At 42.8% G+C, this 21,460-nt stretch overlaps 1 protein-coding gene across 3 annotated transcripts in view; it reads left to right on the forward strand.

The window, feature by feature from the left end:
- Nucleotides 1-21,460, forward strand: part of WDFY3 (WD repeat and FYVE domain containing 3) — a 1,930,620-nt gene that overhangs the window by 810,174 nt on the left and 1,098,986 nt on the right. For all 3 annotated transcript variants that reach the window (XM_078676292.1, XM_078676293.1, XM_078676294.1), the window contains one exon: nt 1,998-2,216. In XM_078676292.1, coding sequence (XP_078532418.1) covers nt 1,998-2,216 — 219 coding nt within the window. The remainder of the gene's footprint in view (nt 1-1,997; nt 2,217-21,460) is intronic.

The raw sequence follows: 21,460 nt of genomic DNA on the forward strand, positions 1-21,460 counted from the left end.
AGTGACTAAGACCAGTTTATTGCTGAACTGCTTTATAGGGTATTGTTTACTGCAGAATAGGTAGGAAACTGCATGCAGCGGTTAACCCTTGAACACCATGGCATCTATTATATTTTAACACTAGCAAGGAAATATTTGTTCCTACGGGTCAGGATGGAGACGTAATAAAAGTGCATAGTGTAACCAGTAGCATAGTGCACCAGATCGCTAGTATTGTCAGTAAAATGTTGTTTCTATAGCTGTGGGTGTGTGGAGTTGGCTTACTTGTTTAAAGTAACAACCAAATATTTAAGTCTATTATGGCGAGCTCTAAATAATCCTCCACTGCTGCCCTCTTCCCTTACAGTTTACATGAACACCAGAAATAGAACAGAATTGCATTACTTTTCTTTTTATATTTTTAGCACTGTTTTTGAATTTCTTAAATAATTTTTTCCACAGAAATATGTGAATAAGTAATGTACAGGTAATAAGGATTTTTTTCTCATTCAGACATGGGAATCTGTGAAAGATCCAAAGCTCGAAAATAAATAAGTTACTTGCCTGTAACTACATTTCTCCAGTATTGATAACTTTCACTGATTCACATGCAATTCTCCCTGCTTTCAGGCTCACCATTTATTGATTACTTTGCATTGTCTGTGTTTTGAACATCTGCGGTATGGTGGCCTCTGAGTGGAGTGAAGTTCAGAGGCTGTTCACCTTATTGGATGCAGTTTGAATCATTTTGAAGGAGGTGAAAGGACAACTAAACTTACACTGTTTCTCGGTTATTTGTATGGAAACTGATTTGTACACTACTTGAAACACGACTGCAGACTCCCACATTGACCTTATGAAAAACTCAAGCTTCTGAATCAATAACAGATACCAAGCTGTGAACTGGAGTTACAGGGAAGAATCTAATTTCTCTTTCTGTTTAACAGTGTACCAATCTAAAGTTGTTTACCAGGTGACCACCATAGTTTTATGGAGATACTGATAACTTTATGCCCTTAAAATGTCTTTTTATACCTGAACGTGGTGAAGGGACCCAGAGATTGCAAGATCCCCTTTCGACTGGCCCAGCTGGCCTTATTGCTGGCAAAGAGACAGGTTGTCATTGTCTGGAGGGGAGCATGGCCCCAATGCTAAAACATTTGTTGAGCCATCTGCTAGACTGGGGAGTAGCAGAGGAACAGCACATGAGGCTTTTACCTAATGATGAGGGGGCGTCTGAGGCTATAATGCAATGGGCCCAACTGGTGAGCATGTTTAACCCCTTCCATGCTGATGACGAGCTCAGCTTATCATCAGCGTTACCTACCGTGTGCTGATGACGAGCTGAGCTCGTCATGTAACGCGGTAATTCGAAAAATGCCGCATACCACGGGAAATACGGCCGCACGCATGCGGTTAACGATGATGATCATCATTCCAGCGGGGATGGGTCTGGGATAGAGAATTGAACAAAAACTGGGTACTTGATGTTTCCTAGACACCATGTGGGCAATGATGTTTGTTCCACGTCTTGGTTCGTGTATTGCTGTCCTGAAAGAACCTTGGGCTAATGGACATTTACATGTATGTCTTTAATTATCTCATTTGATAATATATGTTTCCAGTTAATGTCATATGATGGCTCCTGTTTAATACTGTCATGATGCACTGTATGGTTTGTTGTTTTCATTTAAAATCAATAAACAACAGTTAAAAAAAAGAAATTGTTTTTTTTTCCTGTACCATGTTAAGTTTGTAGATAAAACCTATTGGGAGAGATTTGTCTCATAAGAATGTATTTTCTTATGCCAATACAATTTGAGACCTATAATTCTTCATTTTAGAGCGTGTCTGTAAAACTCTAGTAATCTGTGCTTTTATTCAGTAAATAAAGCAAGAAGTAGTGATCCCAGTGTAAGGGAGCCAATTTAAGAATAAGTACACACATATTTCCTCCAAATAAAGTTTTTAGAACTTGTAATATTGTACAGCTCATCCTGACTTGTTTTGTTTTTTAGGTGAAAGGTTTTTTCCACCTCCATCTGGATTAACCTACTCTACTTGGTTCTGCATTGAACGTTTCAGCACGCCACCACACAACCACCCAGTGAGACTTCTCACTGTGGTGCGACGCGCCACTTCATCTGAGCAGCATTATGTGTGCCTTGCAATAGTAATTTCTGCCAAGGACCGGTCACTTATCGTGTCCACAAAGGAGGAGCTGCTACAAAATTATGGTATATATTTTTTTCAACTTTCGATAAAATTACACCTTTTTTTCATTTTGAACAACACTATGATATTTTCTTTACAAGTGATGTGCCAGTTTGGTAACCTTGTTGTGGTCTTTGGGTCTTGATACAGCTCACAACTCATCCCCGTAGGGACAACATGGCCTTAAGATGCTGTGTGGAAAAGCATATATTTTTTTTAAGTGCTGAACAGTCCTGCTGTATTGTATTATAGCATTTGTGTTGTGCCACATGTAGGGCGCTGAAGTGCTTATCCAAAAGGATAGCACACTAGGACATGTGTATGTGCTGTCTTTTCTTTGACCCTATATTGGGAGTGTTTTCATGTCATAAGTGATGTCATAGTTCAAGTCATACGTTTTGTTATCGTGTTATTGTTACACATAACTTGGAAGTTTGATGAATGAGAAAGTTTGTGATATAGGCACTTATTTTTATTGTTTGTGGAATGCTGGCTCTGATTAGCTTTGCAAGTCCCTTTACTATTTAGGGAGTTTTGTTTTATGCTCTTAATTTGATTTCAGGGCTGGTCGTGGTACGAGGTTGCTCGCTCTAAGATTTTCTGGTCTGCCCTTCTTTGCTTGAATTTGCCACTGTCTTTATAGTTGTTAATTATGTATCTGATGATTTGTGCCAGAATAAATTCTTCAGTGTCTTCCCTTCAAAAGATGTCATCATTTTGCTATGTCCATAATACTGTAAGTTTTTTTCCTGGTTATTTTTTGAAAAACAATTCTATTTTGATGGTATGTTTTTGAATTTGATCGTTTTTAACTGAAATATGAATTCCTAATCACAGCAAGGAAAATGTGAAGTTGTTGAAATAAATTAAAATATTTTTAGGGATAAAGCTGCCATTCCATGAGAAACAAATCTCCAAAGACAGAGAATATCCAAATCAGAGGGCAAAGACTTGGCAGCAGCAGTAGAACTATAGAGGGACATTGTTGACAGTATAAGTACTTCGAGAAAATATAAGGAATATTGAGTTATCATTGAGACAATGTGAGAACTCCATATACTGTAAAATGTACACGAGTTCATTGATATTGAGAAACCCAATTTTGTAAAGTGATTGAATCATTTGTTAGAATGATTAGTATAAGGATTGTGTAATGAAAACCAGAAAACATACAACTGACTGTAAATAAATGGTAATGATGTATGATATAGAATTTAAAAAAAATATATATTTTTATTATTTTCGTTGCTTTATCAAAAACCTTAAACAATTACACATTTTGGCAGTTTTAAATATGTGGTATTCCTTGATGGTACAATTACACAGTTTCTCTGGCTGAATTTTTTTTTTTTAAGGTCTGGCATTAGCCAACACCTTTTGATGTTGCACCAAAAAAGTATATATCTATCTATATATCTATATATCTATATATATATATATATATATATATATATATATATATATATATATATATATATATTGTTGTCATATGGGATATAGTGCTTTTTATATATATATCCATTTTTAAATTTTGATATGCTTTTTTGATACTAGCTTTTATCATATGTGACTTTGAGTGCTGTTATTTATCATATATATTGCTCATTCTTCTCAGGGATCTGAGTTTTTATGAACAATTATATCTCATATGGTATCTCTTGTCCTGTGAAAATGCGGCTCACTATGCACTTTGTGCACTTTTCGTCACAATCACTTTTTTGCACTTTATCTATTCATGCACTTTTTTCCCTTTTGCTGCTACCAAATTTTGCTACTTTGCACATGACAGTCGATATGTTTACATTTCCCTATTTATCAGCGTTGGTTTGGGAATTTAAACTGTTTGTACCATCGTTTATTTCGATGGGTAGTAATGTAGCTAGTAGATCACTTTTATTGTGATGTACTGAGTATTTGCACTTTAATAATTCATTCTTGAATCTCAGTTCCTGGATTTAACCAGTTATCAACAAACATTTTTCTGTGCCACTATGTCATTACTTTCATCATGTGGATTTAACCTGTGACTGTTGTTTTTTATGTGCGCTGTTTATATTTGACATTTGCAGCAAAAGTCTTTTCTCACTGTTGTTACTCACGTGACACCGGAGGTCACCACCAGGGGGTGGTAATAGAGTGTTAGCATTTATAAAAAGCCTGTGATTGTTCATCTAGTTGCAGCGTGAACAAGGGCACTTGTGCTCGAAACGCGTCGCTGATTTTGGTTCTGTGTAACTAAAATAAATAACATCATTTGCTGATTTGGTGGTCCGTATCCTTTTTGTTGTTGGCGCGGAGGCTGTGACCACGAGCGCAGAGCAGACAGAGGAGGAACTTTTGTGCTCATATATATATTGTTCACCAAATTGCCCTTAGCATTTAGGAGGCACACGACACGTCTCCGCCTTTCCTGGCTTCACATTCAGCGCGTCTCCCCACTTCGCAAGTCATTAAAATGCCCGACGCGTTTCTGGGAATCACTCCCGTCATCAGGGGCTGCCATCAGCGAGACTCGTTCGTGCAGCGATGTATTCTGGGCTTTTTTATTCATTCAAGTTCCAACAGTAGGCGTGTGCTAAGTGCGCCGTCATACTGAGTTTGGCTGGGATTTGTAGTCCTTTACGCTGCACTGTAAGTGTTCTCTTTTAAGTAAAGACAAGAGTCACTGACCATTAAGGCACATATAAACCTATAGTAGGCTGCGTTGTGGTTCGATGCGCTGTGATTTTCATCGAGGAGTCCTGTGCCACACCTCCAACCAGTTTGGAAGCGCCGGCCTCAAACTGCTGTCAGACGTTTCTTGTTGCAGCAGTTGATGGTGCTCTCCCCACGACTTGGCTGCCGTGCTGTAGATTGTTCACCAAATTGCCTTTAGCATTTAGGAGGCACACAACAGGTCTCCGCCTTTCCTGGCTTCACATTCAGCGCGTCTCCCCACTTCGCAAGTCATTAAAATGCCCAACGCATTTCTGGGAATCACTCCCGTCATCAGGGGCTGCCATCAGCGAGACTCGTTCGTGCAGCGATGTATTCTGGGCTTTTTTATTCATTCAAGTCCCAACAGTAGGCGTGTGCTAAGTGCGCCGTCATACTGAGTTTGGCTGGGATTTGTAGTCCTTTACGCTGCACTGTAAGTGTTCTCTTTTAAGTAAAGACAAGAGTCACTGACCATTAAGGCACATATAAACCTACAGTAGGCTGCGTTGTGGTTCCATGCGCTGTGATTTTCATCGAGGAGTCCTGTGCCACACCTCCAACCAGTTTGGAAGCGCCGGCCTCAAACTGCTGTCAGACGTTTCTTGTTGCAGCAGTTGATGGTGCTCTCCCCACGACTTGGCTGCCGTGCTGTAGATTGTTCACCAAATTGCCTTTAGCATTTAGGAGGCACACAACAGGTCTCCGCCTTTCCTGGCTTCACATTCAGCGCGTCTCCCCACTTCGCAAGTCATTAAAATGCCCAACGCATTTCTGGGAATCACTCCCGTCATCAGGGGCTGCCATCAGCGAGACTCGTTCGTGCAGCGATGTATTCTGGGCTTTTTTATTCATTCAAGTCCCAACAGTAGGCGTGTGCTAAGTGCGCCGTCATACTGAGTTTGGCTGGGATTTGTAGTCCTTTACGCTGCACTGTAAGTGTTCTCTTTTAAGTAAAGACAAGAGTCACTGACCATTAAGGCACATATAAACCTACAGTAGGCTGCGTTGTGGTTCCATGCGCTGTGATTTTCATCGAGGAGTCCTGTGCCACACCTCCAACCAGTTTGGAAGCGCCGGCCTCAAACTGCTGTCAGACGTTTCTTGTTGCAGCAGTTGATGGACCAAGGCCTGAAACATATATATATATATATGTGTATATATATATATATATATATCTCGAAAACAAGAAGAAGCAAAACTGCCGTCCTGGGTCCCCAGGAAAGCAGACAACTCCACGAATCCAGTATCCAGGCAAAGGTTTTTATTAAGCAACGCTTAACAGAGAAAGAAAACTGACGCGTTTCGGGCGGGGTGCCCTTGATCACAGTCAATTTAAAAACCCCTCACACCTGAACTTTTAAACTGCGTGTGCATACCATGTGACACCTATAAACATGGAAGACATACTATCATTACATGTATTTTGGCAAATGTTCGGGAAAAGGGGGAAACAAAGACACATAATGTTAACGTGGCTTAACATTGCCTGACACAAAAAGAAATTAATATCTGAATGAATTCAAAATATAACAGTGACACAAATTCTAGCCGCATAAATGCTATACACATATACACATATAGCACGCAAACAGCAGCTTGGTTTATGTTTAGGTGAGGACGGGGATCCACTCGTAGACGCCGCTCCGTACGGGATCCGCCCGACGCGTTTCGAAGCTCCATTTGCTTCTCTTCAGGGGCTTTAACGGAAGCGGTGTGCGCAACCGCCAACCCACTTCCCCATTTTATATATAACACACCCACCGATGGGAGGCTCAAATGAGACTGTGCATTCTGGGAAGTGTGGTCCGGGAAGCACACAATCAAGTCCTGTATGGACTCCACAAGTGGGCCCGTCCTCGATTCCAAGTACGACTGCTGCTTCACTTTAGTGACCCCCAGGGTGCCGGGGTGGTGCATACTCCGCGGCTGGACGGCCATACAGGACTTGATTGTGTGCTTCCAGGACCACACTTCCCAGAATGCACAGTCTCATTTGAGCCTCCCATCGGTGGGTGTGTTATATATAAAATGGGGAAGTGGGTTGGCGGTTGCGCACACCGCTTCCGTTAAAGCCCCTGAAGAGAAGCATATGGAGCTTCGAAACGCGTCGGCAGATCCCGTACGGAGCGGCGTCTACGAGTGGATCCCCGTCCTCACCTATACATAAACCAAGCTGCTGTTCGCGTGCTACTCAAAGGTGGACACCTTCGAGCATTGATATATATATATATATATCAGGTCTGCTTTCTATCTCTATTAACAAGAGTCCAATCATAGCACAGCACTTGCACTTTAAATACTGCACCCTCATTATTATTTGCTGTCATGTGAGCAAGGCACCTGTGTGCCGAAACGTTATGAAGCCGACAAGCGAATAAAAACATCTGAGCACCGCAAATTCTGGTCCGTGCATTGTGTTCCTGGCGCATGCTGTGGCGAGCCGCAATCGCGCCGGAAAACTTTGGTTTGAAATATATATATATATATATATATATATATCCTGATTTTCGCCTCTAGCACACAGGAATCGAATCCCAAGAGATGATGCAGACCCAAATCGTGCTGAATTTTTCTTTATTTTCAGTTACTCGCCCAACACCACCGCCATGACGCGTTTCGGTCCCTCTCGGACCTTGATCACATGACACATCACATGGGCAGATCAACACCTTTTAAAGTGACAGTGCAAATTCAACCTTAATAGATATGGATGAAAGACTCAGTTCCTGCGTAAATGCATTCCAAACTGTAAAATACAGTACAAATTAATTTACACGCTTTACAGTTTTTCCTGTGCAAATCTCGCTGTTCAATACAGTACTATCTTAGTGCAAAATGTGCCAAGTTTAGGTGCAAAAATAGCAATTGTTGTAAACATTCACAATAAATATTTACAAAACCGAGTAAAAAACATCAATAAATAATTGTAATCATTATTCATGATAAAAACATCCCATTATTAAAATCAACCAGATAAAGAGGAACTTCCTAAAATATATGCATGATTTAAAATCTATGCTAAAAAAGTCCTCTATGACTGCATAACTAATGAGTGTATATTACTCGAAGTCTTAGGTCACATCCGTGATATATATATATAAAACGTGTTGACTGTTTTGAAATAATTTCATTTGAGAATAGTAGTCGTCTTCATTCGAGATTCAACTTTGTGTTTCAGTTATTTCATCTCAGTATTATTTTTTGTCTGTATTTTACTTCTCAACACTGGTGGGGTACGAGTGTACTGACAGTTTAGTGCTGGGCAATATATATATATATATATATATATATATATATATATATATATATATATATCTATATATATCCTACTGCCAGTTGGAAGTTATAGTTGGGACCAGTTTCCATAGGAAAAGCTTTTTTTGTTTTGCTTATAACTTTAGCTCCATTTGAAGAATCTTAACAACATTTTCAAAACAATTGTGCCACTCACTTTAGCTGCTGTCTGGAAATGTTTGGGATGATTCATCAAGCAGGACCGAGAAAGGGGGGGGGGGGGTCCTAAAATGTGTTTCCCCAACTAATTTCCCATATGGATTTTGGACACGACTGCAGCCTGAACTGCTGAACAGACTTAAATAAAATTTGTCAGAAAGCTAGATCTTGGTCCAGAAAGAGTGATTTTAGTAATTTGATGTAAATCTGTTCTGTATTGTTGGAGTTTATAAAGAAAATAGATTAATGTATATAGGGGAGAGGATGTGACCTAACTGCTAGAGCGGTAGACCTCAAATCCGGTGAACCAGGTTGGAGTCTCGGCAACGACGCTCAACGTCCTTTGATTCTGGGCAAATCATTTAATCCCCTTGTCCCTAACAAAAATTAATGTGCCTTATGTAATTCAACTGGTACTCATGTAAAGAGCTCTGGTTTGAACTATATAAAACTCATAAATGATAAAAAAAATATCTAGAGACTCAGAACCACCGAGTGGATCCGTGGATGCACTCGTCAACAACAATGCCATGATTGGCTTGCTGCAACCTGAGAGAAAAGTTGCGCTGCCATTTTGTCAGTAGAGACATGGTTCCCGCTGGGAGGGTGAGGGGGGTAAAGAATAAATAAGATATAAGGGGTCAGAATAGAGATATCCTGACACTTATGAGACTTATGGAGGGGTCACCTGAATGGCATGCGCTGGATGCCACTCACCTGGTATCCAGGTTACGCAGGAGTGAAGAACAGTTTTCCCACTTGCCTTCAGACTAAGCCCCCACACTTCGAATTGCACGGGTGTAGGCTGTTTTCTTAGTCTCATAAGCCAACACCACCTAGTACAGCATAATTTGGTAGTATATCACCTACAGTCCTGTGCCTATTCCTTCCATAGGCTACAGCGTAGAGAAGGAAACATATGCCACTGAGTGATTGTTTTTATCCAATATACAATATGGAAGCTCTTAGTACAGTACACTGACCTTGTTGACAGGTGGAGTTGTGCTCTTTCGGTCCACATGCGTTGATTCTGCTTCATCCGCTTTGTTGTTCCTTGTGGTTTCTGTGCCGGGGCGGACAAGGATTGCGGAAGATAACCCTGGTTGTTTCATAGGATAAGACTCTAACGAGTGGGAGTTGTGCATTAGTAGGGAAGTCCAGGCACGGAAGCCGGGTATAAGGCTGGGTTTACAAGAAGGGGGTGGTCGGGCATAGGGTTTCGGGTATGGAATTGCCGGACCTGTAGTGGGGCATGTACATGATTAGCTGGTTCGCAAGATTGGTCCGCATCAAGGTACCCTTTCCAATCCACTAAATAGAAAAGGCATATATGCCATCTCTATGAATTAAGAATAAGGTGTGCTTCATATTCTTCCTAAAGGGGAAATGGTGGAGGAATTGGGCTTGTGGTAGGAATGTAGGGTTTCAGAAGGGAAGGGTGGAAGACAGGATGGATTTGACCATCATTTAGAAGGGTAAGTTTCATTGCCACGGAATTGATTATCTTTAGGATTGGGAATGAGCTGTGGGTGTTTTTTTCTTGTTATATCTAGCTTGATATTCTTTGTGTTTAACCATGCTAGATCACCTACAACACATGTGGGTGTTGTACGTCAGTGTTGTCCTATTGCTGTTTCATCAGTTTGTTTGTCATCTGTAACTGTTTCTTAGCTGATACCCATATGTCCTGTAAGTTCATAAGGAGTGTATCTGAGTTTGGTACTGTGTGATAACTGGAAGGGTAAGATCCTTGGATGATAGCCCAAGTTGCAATTAAAGGATATGTTATGAAAAGAGTGGCTACTGTTGTTATAGGCAAACTCTGCTAACAGCAAGGCTCTCACCCAATGCTAGTCAGAGGTAATTTGGTAAGTGGGAAATGAGCCATGTTTGAAAAAAGATCTACCACAACTAGAATTGTAGGGTTTCATTTGTCTTTAGGAAGGTTTGTGATAAACTGGAATAGGATGAAATCACCCCTCAGGTAGTGTGTAAGAGGATTTATTGCTGGCACAGACAGGGCAAGATTTTACGTAGATCTATACGTCTCTAGTTATAGTGTCCCACCGGAACAATTGTGAACACAGTTATTTGGATTTTTGGTCTCCAGGGTGTCCTAGCAGGGGCAAGGAACGACAGCAATGAAGCACATCTCTAAGGTTCTTGAGAGATAGAGCTTTTGGTCATGATGAAACAATTCTTCCATAGAGTGGTTAGGGTTTGCTAGCCATTTGGTCTGTTCTTCTTCAGGGTTATTTTAAAGGTATCAGGAGAATCACAGGAAGAACAACTACTCACTATCTTCTCATTTGGTATCATAGTGATGGCTCTCTTTAAAGCAGGGTTCTCCAAAGTCTGTCCTGGATGGCTGGATCCATGCCATATTTTTAGCATATCCCCTTTTAGAGAAATAGTTATCATAAAATCTGACTTGGATCTGGCCCTTCAGGACCAACTTAAGAGAACTCTGCTTTAGAGCCTGTTCTTACTGGTGTGATATATAACTGCAAGAGAGGTCATCTGCCTTGGCTTGCTTTTCCCCATTTCAATAAGTATTGACCAAATCAAACTTATTAGAAAAAAAACACCCATCTCATTTGTCAAGGCGTTTGAGCCTGTGCTGATCCAAAGAATTGTAGATTCTTATGATCGGAATATATCTTTATGGGGCATCTTTGGGGTGGGCCCCAAAGATGGTGTTGCTACTAGCCAGTAGCTCGCTCTCAGCACACGTGTGGTTTTGTTCCGCCGGCAAAATCTTTTTTAGAAAAAAAGGCGCTAGGCTGCATACTGCCAGTGTCTTCATCATGTTGGGATAACATCCTCGACTGCTTATTGATAGCTGTCAGATTTCACAAAATATGGCGAGGAAGGGTCTGGGGGTTTCAGTATGGGTCCTGTAGTGAACCTTTCCTTGAGTAGATCAAATACTTGTTGTGCCTCGGAAGACCAGTTGGATGGTATCCCTTTCCTCAATATTCGAGTGATTGTGGTAACAATGTCAGAAAAATGGGTGATGAAGCTCCAGTAGAAATGTCTGGATATCTTTTACACAGTTAGGCGTAGGGAAGATCAGGATGGCCTCGATTTCTTTTATTATCCACGTGGCTATCCTCATGAAAGAGTATAATCTCCAAGAAGCCAACCTGATTGACCTGGAAAATAAATTTCTGTAGTTTAGCAAAGAGAAGATATTCACACAGCTTTTGGAGGACTGCAGAAACATACTGTTCATGTTCTTGTTCAGTTTGTGAATATATCAAATATCAAAATGTCGAGGAAGACAATTTCAAAATAGTCTGGTACCTCTTTTATGAAAACCTGAAACGCTGCCGGAGCGTTGCACAGCCCAAACGTCATCGCACAGTATTCAAATAAACCGTACTTGGTGGAGGATGCCATTTTCCACACATCTCCGCAGACACTGATCGGACTATAGGCTCCACAGAGGCCAAGTTTAGTGTAAATGGTGGTCTTTCGTACCTGATATAAAGCACGGTATGAGAGGCAATGGGTACTTGTTTTTTACTTTTACTTTGTTGAGGGCCCTGTGGTCAATACATTCATGAAGTTCCACATTTGTTTTGGAAACAAAAAACAGTGACAATGACACAGGGGATGTTGAATGATGAATTAACTCACTAGACAGTAGTTCATCCTGATACGCCTTATAGTGTTGTCTCAGGTTCTGATAATGCGTACCCTCTGCTGCAAGGTAGCCTGGCACTAGATCTATCCAACAGTCAAAGCTTCAGTGTGGGGATAGGGTAGTTGCCGTGACTTTGTTGAATACATGCTCAAATTGCTCATAGGGTTTTGGTATAGTTGGAGTCTCAATTACTTAAGATGCAGCACAAGTCAAAGAGGACTTCCACTCGATAACTTCTTGGTAACAGTTCTGTAGCCAATGTTTCGAGTCCAAGATTATGGTACGGTCTATCCAGTCTATGCTTGGATTTTGCTTCTGCAACCAGGGCAACCCCCATCTGCTTCTAAAAACAGGCTTATCAATGAGAACAAAACTAATCTCCTCAGAAGGGCGATCATCACATTTGATAGTAAGAGGTATCGAGTCGAATGTAATCTGACCAGACGATAATTCAGATCCATCAACCGCTCAAACTGGTTCTGTTTTTTATTTGTGTAAAAAGGGAACCTTCAAAGTCTTTGCGAAAGTTATATCCAAAACATTTCCAGTTGTACCAGAATATAGAAGGATAGGAAGAACCTTACGGACCTGGTTAGTTAACACAATGGTTTTGATAATGGTAAAATGACGATGAAACCTAGTTAGAGTTCTGTTCTTCATACTAGAGATCTGTTCCATCTCACCCAACGAGTCAACCTCCTGTCTCTTTGGGCTGTCTAGTATTCCGACCTGTCAGGAAGGCTAGTAACAGCTGCAGCAGTTTTTCTGGGAGCTATGTTCTTTGGTTTGATGGGACACTCCTTAACAAACTGACCACACTTCCCACAATACAAATAGATATAGTGTTCACGCTTTTTGTCTTTCTCTACCTATGTTAATTGAAAACGTACACCTCCGATCTGCATGAGTTCAATACCATTGCTGCTCTTGAAATTATCTTTCTTGCCGACTCCCCGTAGAACATATACAAGGGGAGGGATCAGTCTTGGACTTTTTCCCTCTATACTCACTATGGCGATGATACAGTTTGTCTAATAAGCCTATAAATTCTGAGCAATCCTCTGAGGGATCCACCACCTTGAATAAGATGTCTTTCAATTCACCCTGAAGCCCATGGTAAAACAAGGAAGTCTATTTTTCCTCAGGCCAGTGTGTTTCAGAGATGAGCCTATTGAAATTTGTAACATTGATCAGTAAATCTTTGTTACCCTGTTTAAGATTAAGGAGTTATGTATCAGTGGCCTGCCTGAATGTGTGTTTAGCCAACAGTTTTCTCATCTGTTCTTTGAAGGCCGTGAAGTTGTACAGTACAAAGTCGTCATTTTCCACCAGTGGGACAGACCAATTGGCCGCATTCCCTACCAGATAGAAAATGACGAAAGCTACTTTTAGCAGCATCATCCGGGAAAGGCCGACAGAGGAACTACAGGTGGCATTGGTCTATAAATACCACAAATTGTTGCGCTCTCCCCTGAACCTCTCAGGGGCAGCTAAATGTACTGGTACCCAAATCGTTACAGTGAGATTTATTGGTGGACATCCACCAGAACTCGGTTGTCTTGGGGACCACCCACTTTTCACTAGAGTAAACACTGGAGGATATATAAGGGGTGTTTCTGTTTTTGGGATAGTCACATGAGTCTGTCTTCGGGGTTCTGTTCTAGGTTTAGATCTATCTAGTTAACTACGCAAAGTCTGTTTTTGTTTTCTTTAGCGAATATACAGGGCCTGAGCTCACTCATCCTTGGTGGGACTAGGAAGTTCCTCCATCTTTGCTCGGGCGGAGTTAAAGTTGTGGACTTGGCTTTCTGTCATGTGCCAAATGCCACTTACCTGGTATCCAGGTTCTGCAGGAGCGAAAAGCAAGTCACCCACTCACCTTCAGACCAAGCCTCCACATTCAGAATGAAACGAGTGCGGCCTTTTAGCCTGCTGGGGAGAGGAAGAAGGGAAATTGGAGAGAAGGGAAGAGGAGGTAGGAAGACACTGGATAACTGTAGGGAAGATAGGCCACCCACGGGTGACAGCGATAACTGAGCTGCTCCTCAATGCACATGGGAGCTTTGCACCTTGAGGAAACCAGAAGAACAAGAAGGTCATAGGTAATCATATAAAGGACCTTAATTCATGTAGGACTATGCACAGGGATTCTTTGATTGCCCACAACTCACAAGTCCAGCAACTGTTCGAATTAAGAAGGGACAATAATCCTACCCCTCATAGACATTGATTACAAAGTAAAGCAGGAATATAATTCCAATAGCATATCTTATACGATAACACAGCAGATCCTTGTGGGTTCACAATGATAGCAAAGGGAGGTGCTCCGTAATAATCAACAATGTCTGCAAATGTTCATGGATAGCTACAAGGCAATGCGCCAGGTTCCGTTTCCTTAGTCTCATGAGCCAGCACCACCTATTACAGCATAGGTTGGTAGTATATCAAATGCAGGACTGCACCTTTTCCTTGCATAGACTACAGCATAGAGAAGGAAACATGATACTGAATGATTGTCTTATATATATATATATATATATATATATATATATATATCAGCAGTTGTGACCCACTTTCAGTGCAGGCGCTCGGTTAGTAGCGTGGTGCGTATTTTCTACGGCTGGGTCAGTCGTTAAATATATTTTCGATTCCACGAGGGAAAATGAAAATGCACACACTCGTCTTGATAATTAATTACAGGGGTTTATTTTCCACCTTAACCCAACGCGTTTCGCTTCTCACGAAGCTTGCTCACGGGATGTTGAGCTAATTTACAAGTCCTTCTTTTAACACTGTAGCACTGGTCACTTCCTGTGTTTCCTTCAGATGCATTCTGGTTAGTGTATTATCTACTACACTTTCATCACCAGGATGTTCGAAGTATGTGTTCTCTGAATCATTTATAAAAGAGAATGCACTTTGTGAATTGCAGATGGTGCCTTTGTTGCTAGTTGGAGGGCTGCTGCTTGTGACACGGACCTTGCTTCCCTGACCTGTTTTCCGGCCACTTCACCACTTCTCGCGGCCCCCGCTCCGCGGGTGCCGCTCGCTGGCCCAGGAACCTTGTTGTTCACGTACTGCCGGGGATCCAGAGGACTTGGCTGATACTGCCTGCACCACCCACGCACGGATAGAGGCGGGACTGCGAGGACCAGCCTGCCCAGCGGCGCTGATCGGCCGCAGCTGGTCCTCTTCCCGCCCCCTCCAGCTCAAAAGATCTAGCTGTGAGCGTATCCGGTGGGTGCCTTTGTTGCTAGTTGGAGGGCTGCTGCCTGTGACACGGACCTTGCTTCCCTGACCTGTTTTCCGGCCACTTCGCCACTTCTTGCGGCCCCCGCTCGGCGGGTGCCGCTCGCTGGCCCAGGAACCTTGTTGTTCACGTACTGCCGGGGATCCAGAGGACTTGGCTGATACTGCCTGCACCACCCACGCACGGATAGAGGCGGGACTGCGAGGACCAGCCTGCCCAGCGGCGCTGATCGGCCGCAGCTGGTCCTCTTCCCGCCCCCTCCAGCTCAAAAGATCTAGCTGTGAGTGTATCCGGTGGGTGCCTTTGTTGCTAGTTGGAGGGCTGCTGCTTGTGACACGGACTTTGCTTCCCTGACCTGTTTTTCGGCCACTTCGCCACTTCTCGCGGCCCCCGCTCGGCGGGTGCCGCTCGCTGGCCCAGGAACCTTGTTGTTCACGTACTGCCGGGGATCCAGAGGACTTGGCTGATACTGCCTGCACCACCCACGCACGGATAGAGGCGGGACTGCGAGGACCAGCCTGCCCAGCCGCGCTGATCGGCCGCAGCTGGTCCTCTTCCCGCCCCCTCCTGTGCTCCCTCCTTAATGGGAATACCTATAACGTGCACGCGCGCGGGACGGAGTACGGAACGAAGCCCGGACAAAGGGCGGACAGTCTGAGACAGTCCGAGACTGACCGTGACTGGACTGGGCCAGGATCCTTATCCGTTGTTCTTGTGGCCCCCTTGTTGCATCCTTATCGTAAGATTTATTGTTGTCAATACCCTTGAGTACTACTTGTGTTGTGCCCCATCGCTAATTGTTAATTTCAATGTATTCTTGAGTTTCTTGTGCAACTGTGCTACTATCCTATTGTGCGTAACATGTCCAAACAAAAGTCATCCTCTGCTTCTAATACCATGGATAACTACCTAGTGCAGGTAGTGAGCAAAATCAATAGCACAAGAAGGATATCATTGGGCTTGAGCTCCACACCCATAATCCCTACACCGAATTCCTCACCAGAACCTAACCTGTTCGAAGCCCCGATACAGGTTAATTGTAGCGATATCCCTGATATTGTATTTTCCCCGAATGACAATTTCGACCAAACCATGCCTACTGCCGTTAATCTGGTCAACGACTCCATAGATCAATCTAATGTGATTATAGAAAATTCTCCCTCCCCCTCCCCTGTGTCTATGCCAGCTGCTAGAGCAGTTAGAGCATGTAGAAAGGACCAGAAAAAACATGGAGGGACTCGCTCTAGTAGGAAAAGGATTGTCTCTCCACCCAAAACTACGGCCACAAAAGATGTCACAGGGGAGTATGGTGGGAAGGTGATATTGGAGGACGACCAAATTAAAAAACTTGTGAGCATGATTGATTCCAAGATCAAAAGTATTGTCAAACCGCTGATAACCAAAATTGATCATTTGACCGCTGAGGTAAATAGGCTAGGGGGAATCATAAACAAGACGGTGGAAGAGGTGGGTAATTTGCCAACTCCTGCTCCAAATAGAGTTGAGCCTACATTGAATGTTCCAGGGACTGAGATAGAGGGCAGGGATTAAGTGGCCCCAATCCTCCAAATGGCACAACTCCAAGTACCCAACAATGTCCAGGTAATAACCAACGAAGTTCACCCACCTAAATCAACAGGGGTAGGCACAGAGAAAGGCCCGGTTCAACTCATCGTAGAGGCCTCCCCCCTAGTCTTGGTCCTGGCTAATGTACCGTCCTTAAAACCGGGCCAAGTGGAATCTACTAGTTCCCTGATTAGCAAAGCATTTCACTGGCTATCTAACAACATGATGATATCCACATGGGGTAAACAGCAGCTAGCTGAGGAAATCACCATGGCAAGAAGGGTGGATTGGATAGGGAATGGTGGGAAAAAATTCAAAGGTGACTGTGTAGTTCTACATTTTTTAAGCCCAGAAGTACTTCCTGATGTTTTGAGTAATCTACTCCCTCCTCAACGCAGAAGCACAGATATCATTCCGTTAACTTTGGATTTCTTCTATCATAGAGGTAAAATAGGGAACCCGAGTATTTTAAAAACAAAGTGGAATCCGGTGGCACATAAGTGGGGCAGGGTCCCCCAATCTAGCGAATGGGAAATCAACCTTGAAAACAGATTTGGGGCACTGTCAGATCTGAATGAATGCGATTGACTCGAGTCGATTAACAGTGTAGAGTATAACGAATTAGCTGAGCTAAAAAGCATAGTCACTCCCATAAAGAAGGGGTCTGGTCTCACAAATGTTATTTCTGTGATTGCAGGGAATGGGCCAGATGTTGCATTTACTCTAAGCAATAGAAATGAGAACAGACACTTGGAGTCACAGTCTGTCCGCTCTACGGCAGAACCATGATTCCCTCCTGGACTAGTCGCACCTTTACTCGAACCCTTATGCCCCCACCATACTAACCTAGAACTAGAAATAGGGTTGGTGGATGAAACACAAGGCACTATTCCATCTCAGGTTCCCCCTGGTCTAGCAGTGGACGAAGTAGTAGAGAAAGGGCTGTCCTTTCTTTCCTGGAACATTGCTGGAATCACCAACAAGCTGTCATCACCAGAATGGTGTACATTTATAGACCAATTTGACATTCTATTGTTCCAGGAAACATGGTCAGTGATCCCAATACACCACTTAGGGTACCTCAATTTCCAAATCCCTGCTATAAAAAATCTCAAGGGTCGCCCTTCAGGGGGCCTGATAATTTGGGTTCGTCAAAAATTATGCTGTAGAATCCAGCAAAGGAGCTCTCCACTAGATGATATCTTGTCAGTCAATCTTATTTGGGCCAATGGACAGGGGATGGCCATATTTAACATCTACGCTAGGGGAGTAGCGGGTGGTCAAACATCTGAAGTAATAACCACTCTCGACCATGAACTTGAAGCTCTTCCAGCACAGCTGCACTTCATCTTTGGGGGCGATGTTCACCACTTTTGAACCGCTCGGCCATGAAGATCAAATTCTAACAGAAGAAGAGGACAATAAGTGGGGTATCCCTCAGCTAGAACTTCCCGTAGTTAAAAGATGGTCAGCGGTGGCCATTCAACTGAAGGCTCTATGCCTAGCAAGAGGACTTAGAGCAGCTAATGGACGCACCCCTTCAGATCGACAGGGGAATAACACTTTTGATAATGGTAGGTTCTCCAGTCGAATAGATTATTTTCTAGTAGATACTAGAGCATGGCATAGGCTGATTGATATGGCAGTTAAAATCCGGATAGAGAGCGATCACAACCCTCTCTGCATGGTTTTTAAAGCAAGTACAGGGTCAAGAGAACTAACCTACGGGGGTGGTAAAATTACCTTAGATATTGTAGCCTCGAACAACCAGCGCCACATAAAGTGGGGTAGCTTAATTGAGAATACAGAGAGGTTGGAGGAGCTTAAAAAAGTGGTGCTTGAAGAAGTGGAAAAAATAAACTTACATGTTAAAGAGCAAAATTTCCCCGAATTTATGCTTGATGCTCACATGTCCTTTTTTACCAAGCTCCAGGAGTTTTTTAAGAAGCAGATGAAACCAGGAAATTTTCATAATAAATTGCCCAAAACTGGATGGTACGATAAAACCGGTAGAGTAGCCCGCCAGAACCTCAGCACTGAACTTCGAAACAAGAATATCCTAGGTGTGAGAAGAGCGAGGGACATATATAGGAAGGTTCAAAAAGAGGCTAAGAAAAAGTGGGCTGAGGCTCACTGGCGTGATCTTAAATCCGCCTGTGACGCAAAGAAACAAAGCCAATTTTGGGAACTGGTAAAGTGGGATAGAGGAGGGGTGGCACAACCCCCGCAAAATAATGTAGCAAAAAATCAATGGGTTGACTTCTTCAAACCACAATACGCTTGCGTTTTAGCTGAAGAAGAGTGTACCCTACCTCCCACAGTTTTTTTTATCAAAGTCAGTTATTCACTATAAAAGATGTTAGCATTGCGCTGGATTGCGTGACAGGGGGCCGCGCTCCAGGAATGGATGCCATACCTGCTGATGTGTTTCTAAGTGATCGTCCATCCTGGTGTCAGTACTTTGAGTGGCTAGCTAATTCTGTGGCCAGAGGTGCTCCAATACCGACTTCGTGGAAGGGTGCAGAAATAATTCCAGTTTTTAAAAAAGGAAACAAATCATTACCCAGCAATTATAGACCTATCAGTCTTATAGACTCTGCCCAAAAGATAATAGGTCGATTAGTGCAAAATAAACTGCAAACCTGGATTGATGAAAAAGATATTTTATCCCCTTATCAAGGTGGGTTTCGACCTTGCACAAGTTCAGTTGATCAGGTCTTTTTCTTCATAGCCCTCTACTGGAGGAACGTGATGCTAACCAATGGAACCCTCTACGCTGTTTTTGTAGACTTAAAATCAGCTTTTGATTTGGTTCCTCGTTCCAAGCTCTGGGGGGTGCTTGCCGAAGCAGGGATGGCCCCGGAATTATTGACGCTACTCGTCCGCTTACATGAGAACAACTACGCTAGAATCAGATGCTGAGCTCAGGGTGAGGTGACTGACACATTCCCTGTAGAGCACGGGGTTCGGCAGGGGTGTGTTTTGGCACCGACACTGTTTTCTATTTACATCAACAGCATTGTAGACCATCTAAGCCGCTCTCCCACCGATGCACCGATTCTGGCAGGGGCACGTGTGCCTGTTCTCATGTTTGCGGACGACACGCTCATAGTTTCCCGTACACCGAGTGGGCTTCAGAAGGCAGTCAATGCCTTCGGGGAGTTTTGCAAAGCACGTGGACTGGAGATAAATACATCCAAAACCAAGTTCATGTGCTTGAACCAACGGAACATCTTCAAGGGCTCAATAAATTTCAATGGTATCCCCCTAGAGCAGGTTGAGGCTTTCACATACTTAGGTATAAACCTCCAATCTAATTTGAGCTGGAAGCATCATATTGATATGGCTGTCTTAAAATTCCATCAGCTGGCAGGTGTAGTGGCCCATAAACACAAAGCCTCATTGACCAAGCCTATTACTCCTGTTCTAGAAATTTATAACATGAAGGTGATTAGTGCCTCTTTATACGGTTCAGAACTTTGGGGTTTCTCCAATTTGAAACAATTAACTCTGGCGGAAAATAGCTTTTTTCGCCGTCTGATTGGGGTTCCCCAAAGTACTCCAACCGTGGCACTGGCATATGATCTAGGCAGGAAAAACATCAAAGACTTGGCACGGCTGCGTCCCTTATTATATTGGAGACGCATTATGTCCACTCCTGAACTTGTACACTATGCATCTGCCCTAAAGGACATCATTAGGGCAGATCGTTTCCATTCAATCCCGTGGTTAAAAGAAATAAGAGGGCTACTTAGTAAGCTGGGATTAGACCATCTGTGGAACTCTCCCAATCTAGGAAGTTTTCCACCAAAGGCTACACTAAAGAATATGTATTGGGAAATGGTATGGTCGTCCAATCATAATTCAGATTCTAACACAAATCTAACAGGACGTTTTTTGGATATAAAACCCATACCATTTTGCGAGCCATACTGGAACACTATTGAAAGGCCATTTGATAGAAAACTGTATTTCCAATTTAGAACTGGGACGCTCCCCACAAAGGCGTTTACCCGCAAATGGTCAGTAAACCAGGACGATAAATGTCCCCTTTGTAAAGATTTGATAGAGAATACAGCCCACATACTGTTTGTTTGCCCCCTTTATGTTAACCCACGTCGTAAATGGATAAAACCAGTGTGCTTAAATCTAGGTACGCGCAGGTGTATAGAGGCGCTAAGAATATTGGAATCGGACTGTACACCTTTTTTGGCGATTGCTGTAGCAAAATTCCTAGGTTGGTCATGGACCATACGCACCCACACTTTACAACATTCAGACACTGTTGGATGCATTTACTGATATTGTTGATTTGTTTTAATTATGCATTTAAAACTGTAAAACGACAGCACTATGTTTAATGAGTTTCTTAAGAGATAATGATCTTAATATTGTTGTAGTATTTATTGTGTAGTGTAGGATGTAAAAACTGCTTTTATGACTGCTGTCGAATAAAGTTTTTGAAATTGAATTGCAGATGTGTCTTTTGATTTCCTTTTTGGTGAGAGTGTGTAATCTTTAAATCTCTCTGGTGAGATTTTAAGTTTGATTAGTCTCATTGCGTTCATCTGGCTTTTATTCGTTCAGTCTCTGTACTTTATTCATTCCCCTCTAGTGGGCCAGTGATTTCAGAGTTTCAGGGTCTTTGTACA

The sequence above is a fragment of the Lissotriton helveticus genome, chromosome 2_1 (genome assembly GCF_964261635.1).
Source record: "Lissotriton helveticus chromosome 2_1, aLisHel1.1, whole genome shotgun sequence".
In the NCBI taxonomy this organism is placed as follows: Eukaryota; Metazoa; Chordata; class Amphibia; order Caudata; family Salamandridae; genus Lissotriton; species Lissotriton helveticus.